Source organism: Spermophilus citellus (assembly GCF_964194105.1).
Source record: "Spermophilus citellus genome assembly, chromosome: 10".
In the NCBI taxonomy this organism is placed as follows: Eukaryota; Metazoa; Chordata; class Mammalia; order Rodentia; family Sciuridae; genus Spermophilus; species Spermophilus citellus.
This window is the reverse complement of record NC_138197.1, coordinates 127493506-127508758: the sequence shown is the minus strand read 5'-3', so window position 1 is coordinate 127508758 and position 15253 is coordinate 127493506. Positions and strand designations below refer to the sequence as shown.

General features: G+C 54.7%; 1 protein-coding gene across 4 annotated transcripts in view; it reads left to right on the top strand.

Moving 5' to 3' along the window:
- Positions 1 to 1022: 1022 nt before the first annotated feature.
- Positions 1023 to 15253, top strand: part of PLA2G6 (phospholipase A2 group VI) — a 55543-nt gene continuing 41312 nt past the window's right edge. Inside the window, exons 1-3 of one of the 4 annotated variants that reach the window (XM_081309735.1) lie at positions 1041 to 1099; positions 9103 to 9148; positions 9231 to 9484. In XM_081309735.1, coding sequence (XP_081165861.1) covers positions 9276 to 9484 — 209 coding nt within the window. In that variant the 5' untranslated portion in view covers positions 1041 to 1099; positions 9103 to 9148; positions 9231 to 9275. The other 3 variants (XM_081309737.1, XM_081309736.1, XM_081309738.1) reach the window with 3 other exon arrangements.

The following is a 15253-nucleotide window of genomic DNA, read 5'->3' as shown; positions in this document are numbered from 1 at the left end:
ACATCTGGTCTGGTGGTCCCCATCCTGATGTTTTCGCCTTTCCCTCTTATTGGGTGAGGACAGCCTGCCAGTGCTTCACTCTGAGTTTGCCAGGTGGGGAGAAGTTAGTGCCTGAGCGCCACACTGGAGGGCTCCGTGGGTGTGCCTGGTGAGGCTGCAGGTTTCAAACTGGAGTTTTAAAATGGAGTTGCTTAGGGCTCAGGCTGGTTGGGGAATCATCAGGTAAAGTAAAAGCCCAACCAAGTCTGGTGGGCTGGACCCAGAAAGCCTGCTTAGTCAGCCGCACACAACCTCATCACTGGCATTGTTAATCCCAACAACTGCCATCATTGAAGTCCCTCTACACGCAGGCAGAAGGGCTAAGTTCTTTCTGGTCACAACACCCACCCCGGTGGGGTATTCCTGCACCCACCTCTCAGGTTCACTGAGATCATTTGTCCAAGTAATAAGATCTGCTTGGCATAGGGCTGTCAGACAACAAATGAGATTATAGCACTACACTGCACTTACACCGTATTATGGTTATCTACACCAAAAATTCATTTATGGGTTACTTGAAATTCAAATTTAATTGGAGGTCCCCTATTTTATTATTTGCTACAATCCTAGTTTGGGAGTGCCCGGCAAAAATCAAAGCAGGTTCCTCCCTGTCACGCCCTGTGCCTTCGTCGGCTTGATTGTGATCTTTAAGAGCAGTCACCAGCAGTAAGTCCACAGGGATCCCCGGATGTTTCAGGGGGCGCAGGGAGGAAAGGGACCGGGCGGCTGCCCCTCTTCAACATGTCTCTCAACTAGCCCTCACAGGGACCTTCCGCCCGGCACAGACATGGCCGCGCCCGGCAGCGGAGAATTGGCTCCTGCCGAGAGCACGTCCTCCCTCGGCTACGAGAGCCCCTTCCATTGGGCAGTTATTCAAGATGGCGGAGCCCCGCCCCCGCCCGTCCTCGTGCGCGGGGCTCTCAGGGCGGGGGCGGAGCTTCAGCGGCGACCCGGGCCCTGGGCTCTGATGATTGGCGGAGAGCCGAGGTCGGGCCGTCACGTGGTGCGGCGCGCGTTTGTTTGCGGAAGTAGGAGGCGGCAGAGTGCTGAGTAAGCCGAGGTGAGTGACGGCGCAGCGGGGCGGGGCGGGGCCTCCCATAATCTCCGCACCCGGGGCTCGGATGTCTCCACCCGGACCCTGCTTTGGACCATCCTGGTGTCTCCGATTCTGAGGCACGTCCTCCACTGATCCTTGTGCGACCGTCTGAGTGTCTCTGGTTTCTGTCCTTTGATTCCCCCCGACGTCCCCAACTCCCATCCCATGGCCGCTCTTGGCTCATCTCCAACTGTGCTCTTTTAGGGACCCGGCCTCGTTCCTGGACCCCTCTTCAGTGTCCCAGTCACCTTCTTGTGCTTCCCTCAGTACCCTAACTTCCAGAATCTTCCCCTCCCAACCCTCGCAGCCTCCGCCTTCCACCCTGGGACCCTTGGGTGGTCCTCAGCTTCCTTCCCGTGCCCTTCGAAGTGCTCCCGGTTCTCTCCCACTGGCTTCCCACTTCGTCGTTGTCTCCTGCATTCTTTCTTTTGTGTTCTCTTCTTTTTCCGTTTCTCATTCCCTCTCCCCGCTTTTTCTGTCTCATGTGCCTCTAGATTTCCTCTGCTCCCTGCTTGCCCACCACCTAATCTCCAATCCCGTGTCCACCTCCAGCTCCCACAGATGACCCGGAAGCTGGTGACAGGGAGCTTGTGAACTGGGTGACCATGTGACTGGTCAGGGTGTGGTTTGGGACAGGGAGGGCACAGGGCTTTGGGATCTGTGCCCATTTTCTTAATGGGCTACCCACATGACCCCAAACAAATACCATCCCTTCCTCTGAGCTTCTGGGTCTTCCCCTCACCTGCCCTTTTACCAGCCCAACAGGATGTTAGGCAGGTTTGGTTTGGCAACACTGAAACTCCACCCTTGGGCTGAGTGCAGTGTTTTTGTTGTTGTCTGTGCCTTAAAATGTTCCTGAAGTTTGGAGGCTATTTTCTGTTCAAGTCTCAGTTTTCTCATCTGTGGCAAGGGACTGTAGTTCCATGTGAAGCTGCCATATGGTTCAATATTTGAGAAAATGTAGAAGGCACAGCATTGTAACCTGTGTGGCTTGGTCAAATGTATGGCCATTGCTGTTGTATCAAAGGCAGGACAGAATGGAATAGGAATGGAAAGAGGTGAAATGATAAGAGAAAGATGAGTGCATGTCTTTCCTTTGTCATTTGGCAGTGTTTATCGAATCAGGCTTTTTATATACCTTTACCATTTCATTTATTCATTGAACAAATACTAATTTGACTCCAGTGTTTTAGGATACGCTCCATGTAGCTATATTATTCCCATTTAGAGGTAGAGGAAAAGAGGGTGAAGGAGGTGCCTGAGGTCATACTAATTAGGTTGGAGCTGGGATCTGAATACAGTGTGCATGGTCCCCAGTTCTCAATGGTTTGACTTGATTTTTTTGTACTGAATGATGACACAAAGGCGATAATGCTTTCAGTAGAAACCGTACTTTGAATTTTGAATTTGAGTATTTTCTTGGGCTAGGGACATGTGGCTTTGTCCTCTCAATGCTGGACAGTGGTGGTGAACTGTACCCAGTCAGCTAGAGGATCATGAGGGGAAACAGTGGGCGCTCCCCAGTGTGCTGTGTTGCTAAGTTATGATGTCTGATGACATCATACCAGGAACTGAACCCAGGGTGCTTAACCACTGAGCCACATTCCTAGCCTATTAATTTATCTATTTTAGGGGCGGTACTGGGGATTGAACTCGGGGCACTCAGCCTCTGAGCCACATTTCCAGCCCTATTTTTTTTTTTTTTTTTCCATTTTGTTTCGAGACAGGGTCTCACTGAGTTGCTTAGGGCCTTGCTAAATTGCTGAGGCTGGTTTTGAACTTTGTGATCCTCCTGCCTTAACTTCCCAAGCCGCTGGGATTACAGGCATGTGCCACCATGCCTGGCTCCTAAAAATGCATTTTTAAAAAAAATATTTGTTTTAGTTGTTAGTGGATCTTTATTTCATTTATATGTGATGATGAGAATCGAGCCCAGTGCCTCACACATACTAGGCAAGCGCTCTACTACTGGTTCACAACCCCAACCCCTAAAATGCATTTTTGACTTGTGATATTTTCAAGTTATGATGGGCTTATTGAAGCAAAACCCCATCAAAAGTCAGGGAGCATCTGTACTGTCCAGTGGGGCGCCAGGGCCTGTGTACACAGATTGTCCTGCTGTGTACGGGTTGCTCCTGTTGTCCCGGTGTATGGGAGGTTTTCTCTCCCTTGGATGGTTACTTATATATTAAATGACTTTACTTTTCACTCAACAGAATGACAGCATCAAAAAATGGATAAAGGGGAATTTAAAACCGTGTGCTCACCTGCTCTGGGCATGTGTGCAGGGCAGTGGGTAGGGGAGGGCCATGGTGAAGGGAGTGTTCCCAGCTTCGCTGTATGTTAAGTGCCACGTCTCTTTTTTGTCGCCTCATTTTCAAGTGATCTCATCCAGTCTCATAGCTTCAAAAGTACCATCTGTACTTTAATAGCCCTGCAATTTTTATTTTTTCACTTCTTTGCAGGGCTGAGGATGGAACCCGGTGTGTGCATGCAAGTCTCTGCCACTGAACTACATCCCCAGCCCAACATTCCTCTCCTAGTCTGGGGAGATCATTTCTCTGGATGATAGACTCACAGTTCTTGATGCTCACTCGCCATCTCAAACTTAGGCATTTCACAGTTGAAGTATTCAGAGTCGAACTGTATTCATCCCCTCCCCCCTGCCCCATTCTGGAGCAAAACCTTCCCTCCCATTCTCTTTCCCACCTTTGGATTGGGAGCATTACTCTTTCAGTTGCCAGATCAAAGCTGTGAGATTATCCTTGGGGTCTCTCTTTTTTGCTACCCCATATCCAGCCAGAGTGATCTGTTAAATTGTCACTCATTTTCTCCCAGCCCTGCTGTGACTTCACTCCCTACACAGGCCTAGTCCTATTCTTCCCATTTGTTTCCTTGCTGTTCCTGGAACTCACCAGGCCTGCTGCAGCCCCAGGCCCTTTGCACTTCTGCCTAGAAGAAAGCTCTTCACCTGGTACCCATATGACTTTGTCCTCTCATCTTTCAGGTATTTATCCAGGGTCAAATGCTTAGTGAGAGCTTCCCTGGACACCAATATCTAAAATTTCAGTCTCCACCTCAACCTTTCCTTTCTAATTTCTTTGGTTTATTTTTCTCCTCAGCACCTAATTAGTTTGTGTGTGTGCGCGCACGCGCACGTAAACACACACACACACCTTATTTGACTTCTATATTATTTGCAGGCCTCTTTGAAATAAAAGTTCCAGTAGGGCGGGGATCTTCTCTTCTCTGTTCATTATTGTTCCCTCAGTAGTTAGAACAGTGTCTGCCATAGCAGGTCCTCATAAATACTTGTGGAGTGAATCAGAAAATGGGCCACCTGCACCAGCTTCAGGGGCTTTCAGATTTTTCCTGTGTCACTCTCTTGGGGCCTCCTGCAATCCTCTGGACATTTGGCTCTAGCTGTGCTCTGGCCAAGCAGAGTGAATGAGAGAGATGCCTTTTCCCTTTTATTTGTTTGTTTCTTTATTGGTACTGGGGATTGAACCCACGGTGCTTTTTGAACCCAGCCCTTTTTATTTTTATTTAGATACAGGCCCTCACTAAGTTGCTGGGGATGGCTTTGAACTTGTGATCCTCCTGCCTCAGCCTCCTCAGCCACTGGGATTACAGGCTGTGCCACCATGCCCAGCACCTTTTCCCTTTTCAAGGGGCACTTTAACCTGGCTCCTGTGAGCGTGTTTTAGGTGAGGACCTTGGCTTTGGGAGTCCAGGAGGCAAAATCAAGCCTCGTCCAGCATTTCCGGCCAGCTTCTTCCTGAAGGTGGTTTGGGCACTAAGTGCTGCTGCTCTGGATTCCAGCAAATTGGGTTCAGATCCTGGCAGTTACCTGGTCTGCTTGAGCCTCAGTGCCTCGTGAGACATGGGGAGACCTGCCTTCTCTTGGGGTGTTCTGAGGATTAAGATGATGATTCATCTCCTGAGGCGTCTGGCACTCAGTGGATGAAGGTGGCAGTGCTGCTGGGGGTGGAAGGTGACAGGACTGAGCCCTTTCCCTTCCTCGCTCACTTAGCAAAGAGGTTGGAGCTGGAGCCAGGGTGAAGGGCTAGAGGGACCTTCTGGTGGGTGCAGCCTTTGAGGTGCAGGGTGTGGTGGCAGGTAGATGTGACCTTTGACTTCAGCTAGCCTTCCCTCTGAACTGCACACCTGCCCTGTGACAGGCCCTTTGCCTCCTGCCGTTCAGGACCCAGCTGCAGGCAGAACCCCCACTTCTTGTCTCTGGGCTGCTTTTCCGTGGACACTGCAGCTTCCAGGTTTCCTCGTGAGCTCAGAGTCCACTAACAGATGTGGGATCCCTTTGCTCTCCATAAAATGTGGCCACCTGTTAGAGGACAGGGTCCCGTGAGTGGGACGTGCTCCTGTGTGGGTGGTCAGGTGGGAGAGCTGCCGGAAGGAAGCCGGGGGTGACTGCAAGCTGGTGCTCTGATCAGACCTTGTGTCCTCCATTGGCTTTGTCATGAGGGGGGGCAGGAGGTGTTGGTGGTTCGGGGGGGTGTCACTGTCCTGCTGCCAGGACCAACCAGCAGTTGTTCCAATCATGGGACATCCTGCTGTAAGTGGCCAGGACTCTTGTGGCCTGATTTTCACCTTAGGCAGTTCTGTATGCTCCTAGAACCCCCACGTGGCCTGTCTTGTGAGGCCTGCTCTTGGCCGGGTGCCTCTGGGCTCCTGTCACCTCCTGGGCAGCTGTCCCACTCTTGCGGAAGCCTGGGGCCTGGAGAGTTTCCCTGCTTGGAGTAGGAGTGGGCTCAGCTGTAGGCACCCTGACCAGCGTCTGTGAAGCTGAACTTTCCAGACCAGGGCTCAGAGAGGGACCCACCTGGCACTGAGTGCCCCTCCTAAAGCTCAGCAGGTGCTGGAGGAGGGTTCTCTGGGTTCTTCCTCTCAGTGAAGAGCTGGCAGTGCTGTGGGGGGTGAGGGGTGGTCTCCATTATCCCCTCCAAGGACTTCCTGGGTGCCCAGCTGGTGGGCTTGCCAGGTTCTTTAGGTTTCGGCCATTCATTCTTGTGACATTCATTAGACCCGCACTGTGAGTCACAAATCAAGAAGCCCACAGGTGCACCATCATTGTCCCTTGGTAAGTGCCCCCTGGGCTGTGTGCTGTGACTGGGCTGCTGAGGGGAGGCCGGGAGGGCTCATGAACTGAGGCTTGAAGGACAAGAAGGGATCCTTCACTTTACGTCATTCTGTTGCACTTCTGGGGATTTTGAACCCAGGGCCTCGCTGAGGTGCCCAGGCTGGTCCCAAACCTGTGATCCTCCTGCCTCAGCGTCCGAATCCCTGGAGTCCGGGTGTGCACCGCTGAGCCTGGCTTTTGTCAGTGTTTCCTTTTGGGTGGGAGTCTGCATGCCCCACTCTAGTTGCTCTTTGGACACTGACAGCTCGAGGCCTCTCTGGCCTCTTCTCTCAGGGGGAAGCCAGAGAGCCTCGGCCCCTGCAGATGCTGTCAGTTTTCCCTGAACAAACCGGGCGGGTGCGCTGGGCCTGGGACAAGGGGCTGGTGAGCAGAGACAAGGAGAAAGGCCACTAATATCTGGCCTCAACCCGGGAGACAGGACTGGCCCCTGGGAAGTGCCTGGAGTGGCCCTCACTGCCGTTACTGGTCCTGGGTTTTGTTTTTCTGCTGGGCGCGTCCCAGGAGCGCGTCGCGGGACCCGCATCGTGGTGGGCCAGCGGTGTGCAGGGAGCCAGCCCAGGTGGGCGGCAGGAGGGATGGCAGGAGGGACCCTTGTTATGGGTTAAAGCAGATGTTTCCACCCGGGAAGATGAAGGGTGGAGGCTGGAGAGGCGGGAGGAAGTGAAGAGGAGGCTATGCAGGGACAGCCTCCAGTACAGGCCCCAGGTCCCCAGTGGCTACCCGCTCCGCCGCCCCGCCTCCTGCCCCCTGCAGCTGGGCGGGGAGGAGCCTGGCCCTGGTCTCTGAGTGGAGGACAGAGGAAGAGGACAGGAACGAGGAGGCACATGCCTGTCTTCCCCCCCCCCCCCCCCCACTGGCCGCCCTCCTGGCCAGGATGGTGCCAGGATGTGGCCGGTGGTTTCCATTTCCTTTCTCCACCTAGTGATGGCGGTGGCTGCCGCTTCTGTGCACAGTGGCCAGTGTCCTGGACCCTTCCCTCCACTGCGTCACTTCATCCTCACGCCAACCCCAGGAGGCTGGGTGGGAGCCAGGCCATCCTTTTTGTGGCCGCACTGCCGTCAGCCTGTGGGGGCGCCCCGCCAGCCCTGGCTCTGGGGCCTGGGCTGGGACCCCGAGGCAGGGCCTCCTCTGGGCTGGGGGTCATTTCTGAGGCAGCTGGAGCCCGCTGGTCAGCTTCTGCCAGTGCTCCTGATGCCCTCCCCTCCTGGGGGTCCCCCGCGTGCCTGGGCCTGCTGCTGGGACGCCTGTCTGCCCTGTTCTAAGCCACCCTGACCCCACTGGCTCCCCGGAGCTCGGCCCACTCCTGCTTTCTTTACAAACGTATAATCATTCGTATACCATTGGGAAAACACGGGAAAGCAGAAGACTGCTGTAAGCCCCGCGCCGTCCTCTGTGTTGGTATTCTGGTGTTTTCTATCTTGGTATTATTTTCTTCTCAGTCCTCACACTGTGAGGGAGGTGAAGCTTGTCCCCATTTGAAAGGAGAAAACTGAGGCTGCCTTCCCACGCTGCGGCCCTGCTACTAATCATAGAGGGAAAGACATTGCAAAGCTTCGGTGTTTTCAGAGTCCTGCATTCATGGTGCCCTGAGCCTTAGTTTCCTTATCTGTGAAAAGATAGCTAATGTTCATTGAATATTTACTATCTGCTATGTGCTATTGCTAGGCTCTGTTATTAAGGTTCTGTGAGACAGATGAGGAAACTGAGACAGAGGTTAAGTAACCTACCTAAGGTCATGCAGCTAAGTGGTAAGTTCAGAACTTGAACTCAGCCAGGTTCTAGACCTGCACTGTGTTTTTTAGTGTATCTGCCTTGTATGGTTTTGTAATAAATAAATGAAGCAATCACATAAAGTACTTAACTCAGGAATTACTGCACAGTAAGTGGTCGGTAAACATCTCTAATGCAATTACAGTAGTCTTCCCTTATTCAACAGGGGATTCATTCCAAGAACCCCAGTAGATGCCTGAAACCAAGGATAGTACTAAAAACTATATATCCAGCATTTCAGGGCTTCTCTTTGGCATTTCCAAATTTCCAGTATTATTACTCATGAACCTTAAGGCCATCATTAAGCAATACAGGATCACTTGAACACAAGCAGTGCAGTATAGTGACCACTGATCTGGCAACTGAGATGGCTACTAAGTGACTTACTGGGTGGGTAATGTATATGCTGGACAAAGGAATGAATTTACCCCCTGGTTGGGACCTAGCTGGATGGCATGAAATTTCATCTTGCCACTGACAACAGCATGCAAATTATAATTTAGAAATAATTTAATTCTGGAATTTTCCACATGATATGTTTTGACTACAGTCACTGAAACTGTGGAAATTGAAAACTCCACAAGGGGCTCATTCCTGGCCCCCTTCCCCAGAGCTCTTTGGGAAGCCAGTGGCAGCAGGAAGCAAAGGAATGCAATGGACGCTCCCATGCCCAGGCCCCTCCCCCCAAGGCAGAGTGATGAGGCCTGATCCCCATGGTGTCTAGTGGGGAAGGGATCTGAGTTTGCTTCTGGAATTGAAATGCTGAGCTCTTTGCCAAAAAATTGTTTCTATAATTTGTGGGAGTGAGAAGCCCTTGCTCGCCCAGGGCCTTCCTGCCGACAGCATGTGCTCCCACCTGCTGTCCCATTTGATCACCGATGAAGAAGCTGAGTCTGTCAGGGACACTGGGTCAGGGAGCGGGAGGTTAAGGTCTCTGTGCATCTGGGTCTCCATCTGGGCCCTGGGGGCTGCAGGGCTTCCTGTTACACCTCTGACTTCCCGCTCAGTTCTGTTTTTCTCTCTCTCCCCTCCTTTTCAGGTCCCTGCAGGCCCAGACTCAAGGGACAGCCTGGTGGGGGCCACAGGTGCCTGTGCAGGACCCGGCTGCGTTGGTGAGGTGGGCATGGAGACGGAGCCCAGCTGACTGGAGACCCTGTTTTCTTCCAGACTGAGGGGGCAGGCAGCAGGGCCTCCCCACCTGCCCCACAGAAGATGCAGTTCTTCGGCCGCCTGGTCAATACCCTCACCAGCGTCACCAACCTGTTCTCTAACCCATTCCGGGTGAAGGAGGTGGCAGTGGCAGACTACGCCTCAAGTAACCGGGTTCGGGAAGAAGGGCAGCTGGTCCTTTTCCAGAACACTCCCAGTCACACCTGGGACTGCATCCTGGTCAACCCAAGGAACTCGCATAGTGGCTTCCGGTGGGTGATGATGGGCAGGGCACCCACCCACACCTCTCCTTTCTGGTGCTCTGCATGCGGGGAAGCTGCTTATTTGGGTTTCCAGCTGAGGGAGCAGAGGGGCAGGGGAGACTGGATCTGGGCACGAGGGAGGCTTCCCTCTTTGCACACTCTGGGCACTGGGAGGGAAGCCTGGGCATTTCCTGTCCGGAGGCCTGGCCCCTGCCGGTCAAGGGAAAGGGTGGGGTGGGAGAGGCAGGTGAGGTCCATCAGCGTGACCTTTACCCCTGGGCCTTTATAGGCATGACCATCCTTGTAGGGGCTGGCCAGGATTTGTTCAGGAGCCTGTAAGGGATGGCCAGAGATGTCCCTTCTCAGGCATGTTGGGACGACTCCCTAGCTGGGAGGGCAGGACAGCCCAAGGCTGAGGTCATGGGGCCAGGGATGGCATAAGCCAGGCCTCTGACTGCAGGGGCCATTGTGGAGGTGGGCTCGTGCTGATATCTCCTTTCTGCCTGTTTGTCCCTCTGACTGTCTGCACCCATCCCTTCGGCACGCACTGAGCATCTGCGGAGTCTGGGCTGAAGCCAGGTCCCATGGGAACGGGGGGTGACAAACATGTCTTTAGGGAATGTGCAGAGCAGGGCCTCCTGGCACAGGCACCAGGACACCCTCGGGAGCAACGCACTTCCTGTCGGGTTGAGCCCAGGGAGTGGTGGGAAGGAAGTGACTACTTCCTGGTGGGCCGGCTAGAGCCCCCGAGCTGCTCTGGAAGGACAGGAGGAGTTTGTCCTGCATGAAGGCGGTTCTAGACCTGGGAGGTGCACGGGGCTGAGCCGTAGGCAGGGCCCTTGTCTGACTCCCAGGCTCTGGTGAGAAGTGAGGCCCAGGGACATCTGGGTCCATTCTGGTTGAGGAGGTGCAGCATCAGGAGCCTCAGAGAGTGGCCAGCTGGGGGCCAGGGGCCAGGGGCCAGCTGCCGGGAGAACAAGGCCAGTATCATGGCTTCGCCCAATCAGGTGAAAATTCAGACCTGGCTCCACAGGGAAGCTGGGGTGGAGGTCCCCACAGTAGATGCTGTTCCAGATGCTGGCAGCAGTACCGTCCAGATGTCGAGTGCACACTGCTGGGGTGGCACCTTCTGGCTGGCCATGATCAAGGCCAAGGACTGTGCAGCTTGCCCCTGCAGCTGCGGGTGCTGGGAAGACACAGCAGAGCAGGGCAGCGAGTCCACTCCACAGGGGAGTACTGGGACCTGCCCTGGGGACCCCACCGTCTCCATGTGCAAGTTCTGTGGGTTGTGAGGACTCTTCCCCAGGAGTGTAGACTTGCCCCGGTGCCCCCGAGCTCTGTCCTCCACACTCCTCCTTCCCAGGGGGATCGAAGCCCTCATCGGCAGCGTGTTGGCCACACTGATAAATCGTCTGTACTTCTTCTTTTTTTGTTTCTTCTTTCAGTGCTGGGGATGGAACCCAGGGCCCCTGCTTGCTAGGCATGTGCTCTCCCACTGAGCCACCCCCAGACCCCTGCTCTTCATCAGGTCTCCTTGATAGTTTCCAGAATGGGTTCCCTTGTTACCTACTGAGGTAGGCCAGGAAGGTGGCCTCCGCTCATATGGGTGGGGAAACCGAGTCTGGTGGGAAGTGACACACCCGGGGTGGTGCAGGCTGCAGTGAGGAGGCAGAGCCTGTGTCTTCCTTTCCTAAGCCAGTCCTCTCTCCGTGCCGCCGTGTCGCTTCATGTTTTAGATGGACTAAGGAGCATTGGCCAGTTTCAAGCTGAGTGCGCAGTCTCCAGGCGTGCCTCGCTTGGCTCTGGAGTCTTCTCTCTCCTCCTTGCCACCTGCTCCATCTCAGCCAATGGCAGCCCCACCCTGTTCTGTGGTTGTGTGATCCAGAAACCCTGCTTGGTCCTTGGTTCTCGGGGCTACTTCACCCCCAGATCCAGGTCATTACTGGGCTCGGACAGGCTGTTCCTGGGTGGGATTGAGTGTGCTCCTGCTCCACTGGCAGTTATACCTGGGTTCCTATGAGTGACAGGAAGCCCAGCATGATGGGGGCCAACCAGGGTAGACCTGTGGTCTCCTCCAAGTGGCAGCCATGCCGGACAAGCGCTGGGCTTCTGTCTTCTTTCGACTATGTGAGGCCTCCGTTTATTCTCTGTCACCTATGGTCCCATCTGGCTGTACCAGATCCACCCGTCACATCTACTTTTCTTGCCGAGGAAGGCAGAAGGATATTCTCTCTCTTTTATCTAATTTTTTTTTTTTGTACTGGGAATTGAACCCAGGGGTCTTTACCACTGAGCTACACTCCCAGTCCTTTTTATTTTTTATTTGAAATGAGATCTCAAAATAAGATGCTCAGGCAGATCTCAAACTTGTGATCCTCCTGCCTTAGCCTTCTGAGTAGCTGGGATTACAGGTGTGCACCTCCATGCCTGGCCAGTCTCTCTTTAGGGACAGTTCTTGGAAGTTGCACACATACCTTCTGTTTGAAATGAGTGTCCGGCACAGCTCACTGCTGGGAGGCCGAGAGGTATAGCCTGGGTCCCAGACAGCCGCGTGCAAACCTAAAGCCCGGCCTTCCACTTTGCTGCCAGCTCTTCCAGGCCACAGTCATGGCACAGGTGGACCCCTGCTGCACCCAGCCTTCCAACCTGTCACTGTGGCTGTGGTCTTGCTGTCCTTCTCTCCCCTGCCAGCCTGCTGAGTGATCTTTGGGGAGGGCAGTCTGTTGTGCCCCTCCTCTGCTTAACCCTCACGGCTTTTTGTTTGGTGGCATATCAGAGGCCCAGCCTGGCTGCGAGGCCCTGTGAGCAGGCTTCTGCTCATCGCTCTCAGCTCTGCCACCTTGTGCTGATGACCTTTGCTCTAGTTCTCACTCTGCCCTCCCTTTGCTTGCCCTCCCATGGCCTTCAGGCTAGAGCAGGTGCTTCTACTGTGTAGGCACCGTCCCTGCCCTGGGGGGACTGTCTTGTGTTCCGTGGTATCCCCAGCACCCAGCAGATTTGTGGATGAAGGACAGTGATGTATTTATTCACCTTTAACTGTACTTCCCAAGGACACCATGTGCTGTCCCCTCTTCCAGAGGGTGGACAGAAGTTGGATTCAGGGAGTAGGGGGTGGACCAAGAAGCAGGAAGCAGTGGGTGGAGGCTGCAGATGGGCTGCAGAAGTTCAGGATAATGAAGAATCACAGACATGGTAATGCCAAGGCCAAGAGTATGACCTGGCAGTGGGGCTACCTTGGGGACTTGGAGGAAAGGGTCAGGGCACACACTATGCCGAGCCCTGGGGGGCTTGTTGAGTGGTGTATCAGTCCGGGATCTTTTGCTGTAATAGAATACCCAGCTGGCTACTGTGCACACAGAGGCTTATGTAGCTACCGTTTTGGGCACTAAGATTGGGCAGCCCTGTTGTGACCTGTATGAGGGCCCTTTGGTTGTGTCATGAGGTGACGGGTGGCATCATGGTAGGAGTGCATGGGAGAGATCACATGGTGAGACAGGAAGCCACAGAGTGGCCCGTCTTGTTCTTTTTATAACAACCCACTCGGGAGAATAACTGCAAGGCCAGCATTAAGCCCTTCTAAGGGCGGTGACTCCAGTGACTAATTACCTGCCACTCCAAGACTCGAGCACCACTTAATACCCCCGCGTCAGAGAGGTGTCAAGCATATGAACCCTTGGGGGACATGCTGGGGGGCGTGTCCCTGGCACCCTCCTGACCCCCTGAACACCTTGCAGTTTGCAGGGAAGGCCTGTTCCACCCGCTGTGCTTCCAAGGAGTGGGGTTCTGCCTCCTAGATGTCTCCTCGATTTTTCTGGAGGGCTTTGGGCCCTCCCCAAAGTAGCTTCAGTGTTGAAGTCACATGGAGGTCCTGTGTCAGCCTCACGTGGAGGTGTCCTGTCCTGCTGTTGCTGCTTTCAGCTGTCAGGAGCCGCCCTGGGATGGGGATGGAGTTGGGACCTGAGTCTCACTCCTCAGGTCACACTCCCTAAGGCCTGTGAGTCCCACATTGCCCCTTCTTGCGGGAAGAGATGGTGACACCATCACCAAATACCTGGTTTGTTAGTGGCCGCTGTGAGCTTGCTGCGGTCTAAGTGTTTGCTCATTTTGTGGTCACATGGCCCTGGGAGGCTCTTACTACTGATCCTCTTACAGACGTGGAAGCAGCCTGGGCACCTTGCCCGGGTCACAGCGGGCCAGTAGCTGAGCCCTCTGCAGCAGCCTTCCAGCTCTGCAGCTGCCTCTTAGCCCGGGGCCCTTTTGCAGGGTGTGCAGTGGGGGCCGGGAGGGGGGCAGCTCTGCTCACCTGGGTCCTGCTTGACCTGTGGTGCCACCTTAGCTCTTCAGGAGTGAGCTCCCGGAGGTCACTTGTCATGGTAGGATAGCTCGGGCACTTCTGCTCCTGTATAAGTTAATCATTGCTGCGCACCTGGGGTTGGTGGAACGGCAGCCCTCGTGGACTCGGCAGGTGCAGGCCGTACACCCAGGAGTCCCGGGAGGATGATCCCAGTGGGATATGTGATCTTGGCCTCCCTGGAGGGCTCACTTTTGGGCCCTCTGGACAGGTCATTGCCAGAGAACTGGTTGTTGAAGCCTCATGCTGGCAGGTGGCCTGCGTCCGGCCATGTGCCCTGGACTCTGCTCCTTTACCCCCTTGTCCGGCCACAGCCCACCTGCAGCAGCAGAGCTGAAAACGGCGGGTCTCCTCCCGCAGGTCACGCAGGCCAGAGCCAGGTGGATGTGGCCCCAGCATCCAGTGGGACGGGTGTCACAGTGGGACCGTGTGAAGCGCTCACATTCCCAGCAGGCCTCACTCCCCGGCCAGCCCCTTTGGCCTGCTTTTCCTCGGCTAAGAGTGTTCTTCCCGAGTCCTTCGCGCGACCCCTCCTCCCTGCTCTTTTTTTTTTTTTTTTTAAAGAGAGAGTGAGAGAGGAGAGAGAGAGAGAGAATTTTTAATATTTATTTTTTAGTTCTCGGCGGACACAACATCTTTGTTGGTATGTGGTGCTGAGGATCGAACCCGGGCCGCACGTTTGCCAGGCAAGCGCGCTACCGCTTGAGCCACATCCCCAGCCCCTCTTTTTTTTTTTAATGTTTATTTTTTAGTTGCAGGTAGACTCAATGCCTTTATTTTATTTTTACGTGGTGCTGGTCAAACCCAGTGCCTCCCATGTGCGAGGCGAGTGCTCTACCTCTGAGCCACAAGCCCAGCCCTCCTCGCTGCCCTTCTGTCCCCTCACTCTGTCCCCTTAATTGCTGGCCACCCTCTTGCCTTCAGGTACTATGTGTCCCCCTGTCTGCCATTCCCCTGGGAGCCCAGTCCCTCCTACTCCTCATGCCCTGTGGGGCCGGTGTGCACCAGGTGCAGGGGAATGTTTGCTGAACACCGGGCCAAAAGCCTCTGGCAGGAGGGCGGGAGCGGGCTGCACTGGGGGGGCTGGGGAGGGCCTTCGAGGGCTGGAGACCTCAGCAGGTAGCATGAGCAGAAGGCCCAGCAGGGATGGCCCATCATGGGTTAAGACTCAGAGGGACAGAAGGACAGGGCACCAGGAGGCCCTCAGGGAAGAAAGGCTGTGCTGGGCCCAGAAGCCAGAGTAGCACAGTGCTGGCCTGATGGCTCTGGTTCAGTTCTGGCCTGAGACGCCCTTGAGTCCCAAGGGACCCTCTCTGTCCCCAGATGCACATCTACCAATGACACCTGCAAGCTCAAGAGGTTTGCAGACACCTGAGACTCATCCACAGACCCCTGTCCCAGGGCAGAGCGGAGACTCCTCGGAACAG